The 12,327-nt window shown below is 52.5% G+C and overlaps 1 protein-coding gene across 2 annotated transcripts in view; it reads right to left on the minus strand.

Moving 5' to 3' along the window:
- The window catches only part of bmp6 (bone morphogenetic protein 6), a 31,734-nt gene that overhangs the window by 8,106 nt on the left and 11,301 nt on the right, over positions 1-12,327 (minus strand). For both annotated transcript variants that reach the window (XM_039754041.1, XM_039754039.1), the window contains exons 2-3: positions 4,391-4,583; positions 2,599-2,747 (exon numbers count right to left, since the gene is read on the minus strand). In XM_039754041.1, the coding sequence (XP_039609975.1) occupies positions 2,599-2,747; positions 4,391-4,583 (342 nt within the window). The remainder of the gene's footprint in view (positions 1-2,598; positions 2,748-4,390; positions 4,584-12,327) is intronic.

Genomic DNA, 12,327 nt, shown 5'->3' on the forward strand with positions numbered 1-12,327 from the left:
TGGACTCTCTGTTGTCCTCATCTACAGCACTGATCTGGGACTCTCTGACCATCCAGCAGTATTCTTCACTGCCATTCCCTCCTCTTACCTGTAAATGACAAATGTCTTACAGAAACCTGAACAATCTCAGTCCCTCTGGATCCACTTCTGATCTTTTACTGTCTTCACCTGGTCCGTCACCACTAGATGGTCTTGTTGTCCACCATAACTCAGCCCATCATTCAGCATTAGATAAAACAGCTCCTTTAAAACATCAGGAGGTTTCCTTTAAACGTTCGGCTCTCTGGTATAACTCAGAATTACGATCTCTGAAAGCAGCTGGCCGACGCCGTGAGCGAATGTCACGTAAGACTGGCCTCACCGGGCACATCCAGGCTTTCTGACCACCAAGGAGCTCACCGAGAAGCACCGACTGCTGCCAAGAACACCCACCATGGCAGAATAACAGAAAGTGGCCACCACAACCCAAGGGTTCTGTTCTCTGTAGTTAATGATCTACTCGAACCCACGTCTGGCCCAACTACCTCCTCCTCTACTGAAGTCTCTGAGGAATTCCTCCACTTTTTTCTGTAATAAAATTAAAGATCAAAATAATCAACTAACACAAACACCTCATCTGTTTCTATCTCTCCCAGTTCTCCCACTCCCTCCAGCTCCTTCTCTAAGTGCTCCCCAGTCACACCAGCTTTGTAAGATGAGGCCGACTACTTGTATACTGGACTCCATCCCCAGCACACTACGTAAATCCTGCCTTCATGCCATAAACTCACCCCTTGGCACTGGCTCTGCGCCGCTCACTTTTAAAATGGCGCCTGTAACCCCAATGTTAATAAGGTCTGGTCTTGATGCTGACGATCTTAACAATTTCCAGCTTATTTCCCACTTACGTCTCCTGTCAGAAGCTCCTGAGCGTATTGTAGCCTCCAACTACTTAACTTCTAATAATTAGATGGCACCCTTCAGTCTGGCGTCAGGGTGTGGCACTGCTGTGATCTGCTCTGCTACGTGTAACCAATGATCTCCTAATGGCAGCAGACTCTGGACAGACCAGCATATTAACTCTGGTAGACGTCAGTGCGGCGTTTGACACTCGGGTCAGACATGACAGTCTACTGTGCAGATTGGAGAACATGCCACTGGGTATCTCTGGCACTGCCCTCCACTGGTTCAAGTCCTGTCTGACTGATTGGCAGCAGCAGATCCAGCTCAGCGCCAGTCACACAAGGAGCTCCTCGGGGCTCAGTACTCGGCACTCTTCTCTTCTGTATTTCTATTCTTCACCTCGGCCATATTATTCTTAGCTATGGACTGGGTTGTCATCTTGATGCCGACGACACTCGGCTCTACTTCAGTGTTAAAAGTTGAAGTTCATCAGAGCTTCTCAGCTCACAGCCTGCCTCAGTGAAATTCAAACCTGGACGGAGCAGAACTCGTTAAAATGAAACTGCAACAAAACTGAACTCCTGCAGACTGGCACTAAAGTGCACCTTCATAAAATGAGCTCCGCGTCAGCCCATCATGGCGGTGATCTCCTCAGACCTGCCTCTGCTGCTGAGAGTCTCGGTGTCGTTTGTGATTCCTCCCCCTCTTATCCTGCCAACGTAAATCACATTAAGAGACTTTCTTACTTTCACCGCCGTCACGTATCCCGTGTTCGCTCCTTTCTCTCCTCTCCTTTTCACTCGTCCCTGCGCTGTTTATCACATCCCGTCTCGATTATTGTAACTCGCTGCTGGCAGGCGCCCCTTCTAATCTTATATCTTAGCTCCAGCTTATTTAAAACTCGGCTGTAAGAGTCCTGACTCGTACCAGCAGCGGCGGGCACATCATACCATCCTGCTCCGTCTTCACTGCTCCCTGTGTCTTACAGAATCGAATATCAAATCCTACTAATAACCTACAACGTCTTAAAGGACCTCACGCCAAACTACACCAGTGACCTCCTCCATCATGATGTGCCTGCCCGCCTGCCCACTAAGGTCCTCTGATTCTGTGCCCACACTAATCTCCACTCCATGGGTGCCAGCAGGGCCTTCAGCTGCATGGCGAGTGCCCAGACTACCGAACTGAATCCGGTCAGCTGACTCCATGAATTCTGTTCAGGACGGCTTTCGGCTCCACTTGACTTTATGACCTTCTCTCAGTTCACCTCCATGTCAAGACGCTCATGTCGCCTGTGTGTGTGTGTGTGTGTGTGCGTGCGAGACCATCAGTTGTGTTGTCTGTTAGGCTTTTATCTCTGACTTCACTGTCGTAATCTTCTTTACTTATTTATTTGGTTTGTACAACGCTATATAACGCATACCCTGCTGTTCTTTCTCATCTTCTGTAAGTGCCTTGAGCCTGGGAAAGGCGCTATATAAATAAAATGTATTATCATTATTATTATAAAGAATCACAAACACGATGAGCATGCTGTCAGGTATAGCGCCTTTCATGGTGGACATCAGCACTTTGTTATGGTGAGTGACAGTTGCAGGACAAGAGTAACTTTCAAACTACAACCTTCTGCCACCGGGTGGCACTGCCTATTCCTGTCAAGTGACCTGAGCAGGGGCGGCGCCCACCCATCTGGCCGGGACCCCCATGATGTCTTACCTGCGCTGGTCCTCACATTCAGCTGAAGCCCCAAGTTGTGCTGGGGGCTCATCACCCACAGGTTACTGGTGGCCGTGATGTCGAATTCCAGCCAGCCTTCCTCTGCAGCCCATAATGTGCGAGCGTCCAGCAGGAAGAGGTCCGCCTCCCTGCAGGACAAAAAAAAAAAAAACAACAAAACAAATGGGCGCATCATCTCTGTGGCACGGCCGGTCTGCCAGCTCTGAGGAGATCCATCCCACTGTAGACCGGACCCCACCTGGTCATTCCAAAAGACCTAGAAGGGCATTGCAGAGAAGACCACCGGGGGGCAGTATTCAACACACACACACACACACACACTTCAAACACAACACTGGCAATGACCTCTAGGGTGTATGGGGTAGGTGGGCAGTGACAAGCGCAGCAGCTAGGGGGCGCTAGTGAACAGAGCCCAGACATGGAGGATGAGCACAGGGAGGGTGGATTGTGGGAGTCATGTGGGGGGTCCCAGGCTTTACCAGACTTGATGCCCACTCGCTGCTGACCTCCTCACTGAACTGATGGGCTCTTCATGTCCCTTTAGTAGAGACACCTGCAAAGCAAAGGGGCATTGAACCCGAGGCTGCCTGCACTCAGATAAAACAAGATGGGCACACTTGGGAAAGGGTGGGCGATGAAAGGAGCTCTGCAGAGTAAAGTGTCTGGTGATGTGCGGCCAGCAAAGGGCACTGTATACTCCTCTACCTTCCTGTGGGCACGGTTTATGGGCTCACTTCCACTGTACAGTGGTGCATGTGACCAGGTGGTCCTCAAATTCATTCACATCCCTCCACACGTGACGGGCATCTCTGCAGCTGCTGATTAACTGATCTAAGTGATGATACCAGCTTGACAAGCCTCACTGGTGGCATCTTGTACAATGTGCGCCAGTTGGCTCAAGTCTGGGCTCTGCAGGGCTGGCACCTCTTTAAGGGCTGTGGCACCCCAGGGTGCATTAAAGTCAATGTTTCTCAAGTTGCTTGAGGCAGTGACCCACTGGGTGCCCCCCTTGGTGAATCAAAGGTGATCTTCTGAATGGTGGGTCGTGGGTGGATCCCCCTTCGGTTAATTGAATGCGTCAGAACTGGGAGAAGAAATGGCAATGCCAATCACCTGGCCAGCCGGCTGTGATCCAATCCCATTGTAATGAATAGGAACTTGTGACCCACCAGCGGCGGCCTGAGACTAAACCCCCAAGGACTGCTCAGTATAGCGCCTCCTACAGGCTGCTCTGACACCATTTATATTGGATTACCAGAGACTGAAGGACAAGAGCCAAGCTGCTAGCAGGGCACCACGGGTATACAAGTGTTGTAGTTACAAGCACCTGCCACTTGGGGGCACTTCTGGCTCCAGATGCCAGTTTCTGTCAACACAAGACGCTATGGATGACCACAAATGAGGATGGCACCCTGTGAGATGGACAACTGGCACTTGTAGGAGACAGCCGCCTGTCTAGTGCCCAAGTGTACATATAGTGCCTTTCACTTATTCGGCTGACACCTTCATTAAAGGGGACTTGGTGAAGTGACTTGTTGAAGGTCACACAGTGTCAGGAGTGGGATCTGAACCCACAACGTCAACGCCATGCCACCCTTAAAGTTCTTCTTCTACCGCCTTGTCTTCTTTCTCCTCCGACTGTCCAGCTCAGATCCCTTATCAATGGTGGGCTTACCCAGCTGCCCTTCCTAATCCACACGCCATGCCTCACTCACGTCTGCTGCCAACACTGGTTTACAGTTTGGCCGACTGGCACACTCGGTGATCTCACCTGTCCTCGTGCTCCTGCAGCACCTGGTAGACGCTGATGATGAAGGTTTCGTTTTTAAAGGCGTTGCTCACGCAGTCCTTGTAAATCCGAAACTCGGATGCGGTGACAGCCTCCCCCTCTGGGATCTGCGACAGGTTGAAGCGAAACTCCTTGTGGTGTCGCCGGTCAGCCGAGAACTCGCGGTCATTCTCCACTGGGCAGGAAAGGACAAGAGACAAAGAAAGAAAGCAAGAAAGCACGTCAGTCCCTGTGATCCTCCCTCCCTGCTGTCAGATTCCTGCTGGGCACCGTTGACCTTTGGACCCTCAAATTGCCGGCCCGTAGGATCAGATCAGTTCAGGTGACTGTGGACCATCATGGGGGCAGAGCCATCAAAGGAGTCCACATGGATGGCGGATGGGGGGGCACTCAGAGGTGTGGCTGCTGGCGAGGGCCTGGCATTTCACAGAGTTAAGGAGGTGGGCTGTGTGGACAGAGCCTGGGAAGATCAGAGCCACCAAATACTCAATGGACCCTTTAAAGACCACCTACCATGACGTCCGAGTGCTGAGCCAATCCCTGTATTTCTCAAGTACTGCATCATCACAAACTGTAGGGGGCATCCAAGACCCCCAATCCAAGACACGTGCAGCCGATGCCAGTTCAAGTTTAGCATCACAAAGCGGCTCAGTTCTTTCCTCCTCCTCCTCGTCATCTTCCTCCTCATCTTCTCCAGGACACAACTGACTAAGGCAGAGGAGCTTCTGGTCAAGGTGGACTGGAGAGGACTTCATGTGCAATGCTGTTAATTCTGGGCCAGGAGAACAGAGGAGCCCAACAGAACTACATGTGCCAGGCAGCCTGGCAGCTGGCCAGTGGAGGGCTGATCGGCGGCTGCCACCTGCTGCCCATCCACTGTAATGGCCTCCCAGCTGGGCCCCCATTTTATTACATGTACACACATTTGTAATGTAAGATGTGTTGCCCCTCGGGTGGGGGATTCCACATGGCCACTGGACTTTAAGGGGGTCCCAAGGGATGTTTAACAATCACAAATGTCTCGGGTGCAGTAATCTGATTGGTGCAATCAGTGAATTGCTGCCATTGACGTGCCGTGTAATGTTAACCCTCTCCTCGCCATTAACGTCCTTCATTCTCTGTTACGATTTTTCCTCTTTATTCTTAGCGCTCGTCTTCCCTTCCCGTTCACTTCTCTTCCGCTTCCTATTTTATTGAACTGAAGTCTTGGTGTTGTTGTTGACTGTCGCTTCTTTCTGTCCTGTATCTTTCTCTTTGTATTGAGCACCACGGATGTTGAAGGCCCTCTGGATTAAAAGTTTTATTTTATTTTACACACGCGCGTATTCTTAGAAGATGCCTTTAGGACTCTATACCAATCTAGGCCACGAGGTGGCGCACTGACTCATTTCGTCTCTCGTTTCATGCGCAGATCTGAAGAAGACACAGAGGGGAGAAAGGCCACGCCCCCTCCACAATAAGCCCCGCCTCTTAAGGTACCTGAAATCACCTGACCCCCTGGAAGAAGGTGCGCGCTTTTGGACCCGAGAGGCCCGCAGACGCCAAAGCGGCGCGCTTCAGAGATTCTGTCGTCCGCCTGCGCCTGCTCGTCTTTTCAGTTTCCTTCTTGTTCATTATTCGCATTTTTATCTCTTTGTTTATTTGTTTGTTTTCCTATTTATTAAACGGGGTTCCCCAAATCGTCAGGCGCCCCAACTCTTCTCTTGTCTCGTGTCGCTCTTTGGCTCGTCCTACGTCTACGTGCGCAGGCGGCGTTTGCCACATTAAGAGCATGCGAGGCAGCGCCGCCCGTCCATTCCCAGCAGATGGCGCTGCGCTGCAGAGATTCGCGAAGCTGTTGACGCAGGCGCGCCTGACTTGCGATTCGCCGATCCTCCCGCTCAGTGCCGTTTTGCGAATCCTTGCTGGAGTCGCGGACTTTTTGTGGTGCCCGTTGGACCCTGCAAGGTTCTCAGGTGGGTGCACTGGTGGGTGCACAGGTGATGCTGCGATTTCAGAGCAGGGATGTCATTGTCGTTAAGTTGACAATTTTTGTTGGCACAATCGGTTTGAATGCGTTTTTTATTCACTTAAATTTAAACCCTGCCAGCCGGTCACCAGTGAATCTGACCTTAGTTGTCCCTTAAATGACCACGGAGTATGGAGGAATATGTCATACAAACTAAAGAAATAAAAAAAGTATGCAAAGGAATGAATACATGTGACATGTGACAATAAGAATGTGACCTGTGAGCATAAATCTTTAAATGTGACGTGATTTACTTATTTCTTGTTGTTGATTTCATTGTGTATTCACTTCTTTAATTATTTCTCTCGGTGACTCTTCATGCCTTGCCATGTCGTCTGTCATCGTTGTCACCCGTTAGAGTTGAGCTGGCGGCTCTTTGTCTGCCCTTCAGCCTTGTTGGGTGCCATCAGCACACTTTGCCAAACTTGGCAGGTAAGACTGTGGACTTCACACCCTGAGGCTGTGGGCTCAAAGCCCACTACTGGCACTGGCACGCGGTGTGACCCTGAGCGAGCGCGCGAGAGCGTCACCGTCACCTCACCTGCCTGGCATCAGTCGTATCTGAAATGCAGTAAACTGCCGTGGATATGAAGACGTCACAATAATCCAAATAATTACCCGAGTCTGGCCATGGAACGGAACGGGGGCTCCCTGGACACGCTGGCCATTAAAGCCTCTCCGTGTCACCCTGCTGCCAAGGCCTGGCCGCCTGGGTGTGCGGCAGGTGGGCTGCCTCTGATGCCGGGTGAGCACAGTGAGGTGGGTGTGCACTGAGTGGGCATCGGGGGGTAGTGCCATGCAGGGACAGCAGACTATGACTGGCAAATGAAACAGAAACGGGAGCCGTGAGCCGCCAACTCGTCCAACCAACCAATGAGGGGGACCACCGGCCTGAACACGAGACCCCAGCCACATGCAACCGCACATACAAACGGTCAAAGACTCGAAGAGCAGCCCGAGTATTCAAGATGACGATAACAGGGGGGGCACAGCCTTGGGGGGCTCTCAGTGTGATTGCGTCACATGTGTTAATCTCGCAAAGAAAAGGAGCCCCCCAACGAGACCGAGCGTGATGTCTGTCAGTCCATCCATCTGTCCCTCTCCCCTTTGATGGCCGCCGCAAGCACCAAATGTGTGACGATGGGCGGGGCTAGCTGTAGGCGGAGTCTGACCATATTAGGAAGGCACGACACCAGATGGGAATTTCTGAACGTGCTCGCCATCTAAGGTGGGCTGACGTGTAAATAACCGACGCAGACCTCGGCGTTAACGTGTGCAGGGCGCCACGGTGCAGGTGTCCCTGTCGTGTTACATTTGGCATGGGAGCAGTACAAGCAGCACTGATTGATGTTTGTGACGCGCCACCTGCTGGAATGACAGAGATATAGCAATGGGACAGACACTTGTCCTTCTGTTAAGGTTCAGCAGCACACAATGTGAATGATGTACCAGAATGCAGTGGGGGTCTTGTCATATGTTAACAAGTCTGGCGCCTGACAGCGAGGGGCAGTGGCACTGGCAGTGGCACTTGGGGGATGAAGCTGAGATGAAGGCTCAGAGAGGTGGTCTCTGGTGACACCAACGGTCCTTTCGCCAAAAGCTGCAGGTCCGTGTCCAGGAATTCCTAGTGAGGTGGTGGGCGGTCAGCGGACGCTCGCCTGAATGTTTTCCATCCAATTCTCCAGATGGACGCTGCGGTCGTCTGCACTTTCTTCCCAAACCCGTAAGCCCACCCGCCCACCACCACAAAGACAAATACGCCAGGAGCAGAGCCAGAAGGAGCTCCCCGAGTCACCCCTTGTCACCTACTGGACTGGCACAATGGCAGCTGGGAGGCAGCAGGTGGCACAGTGCCCCCCAGACCCAATCCGGGGCCTCGCCATGCTTTGTCTGGCATCATCCGCCCAGGATGGGCTCCTCTCAGGAAAACTGAAATAACTGGGTTTGGATTTGGAGATCAGGGTCAGTGTCACCTCTTCTGGGGACAGATTTGCAAATGTCACCTCCTGACATGTGTCCACCCATCGCCTGAGCAGCCTTAATGTGGGGAGTGGGGGTCTCAAGTTAATCCCACTCAGCCAGGTTAAGGCCACTTCACGAGGAGCCTCATTGGGCAGCTGGCGAGGGGGTGTGGCCTAAGAGCACTCACGCTCTGCAGCGCCCCCTTCTGCTAATTCAGGTCGTTTCCAGCCACCCAGCCGTTTGCTGAACCCGCTCAGGCAACTTTAAAATTGAACAATGAACCACAAAAATAACATGAAAGTACAGAACTGAACAACTTGTGCCCACTGGCACAGCCAGCCTGGTGAAGCAGGAGAGTCCTTCAGCATTGGTGGACTGGCACGCACTGGCACATTCTTCATTGAAGTACCGCCACCTAGTGGTACAAATCTCCACCGCCTACTGCCTCCCTGCATGCCCTGCTAATGTGGATTAAACAGGTAAGCACAGTGTTGCCACCTTCCAGGGACCCTGATCTCGGGGCACTGTGGTCACTCGACAGGATCTAAGAGGTACAAGAAAATGAAGTGTGAAGTGGCCCATAGTGACACAAATGAAGAATGGCACAGACAGGGTTGGTGAAGAAGAATAGAAAATCAACAGCTGTCACTTGAAATGAGAACAACGGCCCACCAAGGTAAGACGGGTGACTTGAGCCAAAACACACAGTCGGGGGCCTCCATCTCGGCCCTGGGCAGCTAGGGCACCAAGTGGTGCGGTGCCCTCTAGTGATAATATGGCAGAGAACAGAACTCTGCAGGCTGAGCAGCGTACACTTCAGGTTAGCACCACTCACTACTGGCATTGGACTTGTGCAGACTCTCGAGGGCATGCATGCCCACTGGTTGGCAGGGTGCTCATTACAGACACAGACCTTTAATTATCCTGTGGCTGTGGCAGACGTGATCACAGCTTCACCCACCAAGTGCCCACTTGCCAGACTGTTGTTCTCTCAGCCACAGACAGCAAAGTCAGCAGATTTCCAGGCCCAGGATGGCAGCAAATGGCATCTACCTGTGAAGTGCCGATGGTAAAAATGCCAGGTCAGCTTGGAGACGGGCACATACATTCTAAGGCCAACACCACAAGATGCCCTCACTCCAAAACTCCTCTGTGCCTGAGGCACACAATATCTGTGTGCCAGTGTTGACCCAGGCTGTGGCACTTAGATACCAAGGTGGGCACAGCCATAGCGATGATGAAGAATAAAGAAAAGTGTATTTAAGAAGGCCCTGGGTGACCTGTGCCAGCCATCAACCCTTCTGAAGCTTCTCAGAGTCTGGGGTCACCTCCCCTCAACATGGCATAAATGCCCACTGGCCAAAGGTGCCTGCTACTATGGGCCACCCTCATTTGCATACATGATTTTATTGGTGGGAATGGGGCATGGCCAACAGGGAAACCCAACAACAGGCGTGACAATAACAGGTGGGAAACTTCACTGTACACACGTGCCAAGAAGGGTTTCACGAGTCCAGAGATGTGGGTGCAAAGGCTGGGCACTTTAAAGGTGGGCACAGAGATACAAGGGAGCAAATGGCCAGTCAGAGGGACCATGTGCCACATTCCTACATCCCACCATTTGCTGTAATGGTCACACTGGTCCCAGTAAGTGGCACTCATCCCAGATACCCAGTCTGAGGGTGAATGGCCTCCAGAGAGGGATGGCTTTTTGGGCACCATTGCTGCCACCTGGTGGATAGGGCATGTTGGCACAGGGATCTTTTAATGTTGCTTTGGATTTGTTCCTCACCCAGACAGCATTGGTGGGCATTTGCCTGGGTAGGACACATGCGTCCCCGGTTCAGTTTATGTCACTGTGGTAGAGGACACCACTTCATAAAACAAAGAGCCCCCCATCAGTTGTACTGTATAGCGCCTTACGTGGTCCCATCTGGACTCACATGTGTCTCGTGGTCACTCTAGAGGGTCCTCTGACTTTCTGCTGACTGGAATGCACACTCATTATGGCTGGGAGCATTCCAAACATTCCCCGTGCCTCGCGCCCATCCGAGGGTCATGCCAGCTGACTTCAACTTATCTGTGGTGGCGAGTGGGACTCTCGGACTCGGACAAACTCGAGGGCATCGGAGGAAAATCTCCAGGCAGAAGTCGCTCTTGGAAAAGGAGACAAAAAATGGAAAGCAACCTGCTAAAGCCATCGAGCGCCCACAGGAGCAGGTGTGCGGCTGGCCGGGCCCGCAGCGAGCAGAGGAAGGCCACGTCAGAGCAGCGAGACAAATTCATCCTGCGGGAGTCGATAAAGAAGGAAAAAATATCCTGGAAAAGGGAAACACAGCTGCTTCCAAAGGAAACGTCCAAATATGTCCGAGCGCGGCATTCCAGAGCTCCAAGGAGAAGCCAAGAAGAGGGAGAGGGAGAGCCAGAGGCGGCCGATAGGCCCACCGCCACGAGACCCTCCGACAAGCACACACACACACACACACACACACACACACACAGCCTGACTCCCCATTGGCCACATGCGTTCTGAGCTCCGCCCAGTTAAGCACAATGGGCGTCGGCTAAAAAGGTGGGTCACCTGATGTCACTCCGATTGTTCTGTGGCACCGTGACTCGCACCCTGGTCCTGAGGTTAATCACATGACCAATCATACTGCCCCCTGGTGGCCCCTGCTGTCACTGCACACTTGGGGACACACTGGCCCTCCAATTCAGATGGCCACTGGTGACCCTTCAAACAGTGTCATCACGCCAAAGCAAGCCTGACTGTAGGGTGGCAGTGCCTTGGTGAGGTAGAGGGCACAAGTGCTTTTAGGAGGGGGCATTGAGGTGGGCACACCTGAAAAATAAAAGCAAACATCATCTTAAGCAAACTGTGCTATGGGTTGACTTGAAGGAATGAGGGAGTGTGAGGGCCACTGACATGCCACCCTCCCCTGCTCATTAGCATGCCTGCCCCCAGATGTTGCCCACCCCGTCGACATTCATTTCACCACAGAGAGCAGCAACGGGCCCAGAGGACGATGAGTGAAGGCGTCTGCCTGTGGATTCATTCATTGCCCGCTGGTAACTCCGGTCCCCCAACTGCACGCTGGAGGTTCAAAGATGCCTAGAAACCCACAGGGCCACCCTGCCGCCTTCAAACCACCAGGGGGCTCCACAGTTGGGGTACCTTTAAAAGCTCTCCTGGTAGTCAGGGCTTGTGTGGGGGACTTGGGCCACTAGATGGCAGTAATGCAGAGCAGCACGAGCACATTGGGGAGACCCTCGTCATAAGAAGATCAGTCGGAGATGGGTGGGAGACCAGTGACTTTACCCAGGTGCCCACAGGAGTGTCTGGGCAAAGGGGTCCAGAGCCCGGGCTGTCGCTTAGCAGTGCCTACTCGGACCCTGGCAGGAGAATCAGAAGCACTGTGCCCCCCACAGTCCTTAATTCAAAGTAAAGTGTCCATATATCATTTAGCGCCAATTAAAATGGCAAATGTGGCAGGACACATCCATACCACTGCGGCAGGCACCAAGCTCATAATTGGCAGTCTGTCACTAGGGGGTGCCAACGGTGCAGGGCCTCTTTAAGCCAATGGCAAGTAGGCAGGGCACATGAGGGAGGCGGGGCTAAGGAGCCACACTGCCCCCTACAGGCACCCCAGACCCAGACAGCAGGTGGGCCTCATCTGGCCAGACTTGACCCACCCTATGTGGGGCACATGTCTTAAGCCACTGCTGGCTCTATGTAATGACAGAGTCTCCAAATCACAAAGGACTGACGAGGAAGGACAGAAATCAAAGAAGGACATGACATGACCTGACAGTTGCTGGCACCCTGGTTTAAGGACCCTTTTGCGTCCAACATTCTGTAATTCTATAACATTTGTTGTCTCCACAAGGGGCACAAAACCATGCCACTTGAAGGTGGTCTCGTCCCTTCAGCCCTGAAGATGTTACA

Source organism: Polypterus senegalus, chromosome 5 (assembly GCF_016835505.1).
Source record: "Polypterus senegalus isolate Bchr_013 chromosome 5, ASM1683550v1, whole genome shotgun sequence".
Taxonomy (NCBI): domain Eukaryota; kingdom Metazoa; phylum Chordata; class Cladistia; order Polypteriformes; family Polypteridae; genus Polypterus; species Polypterus senegalus.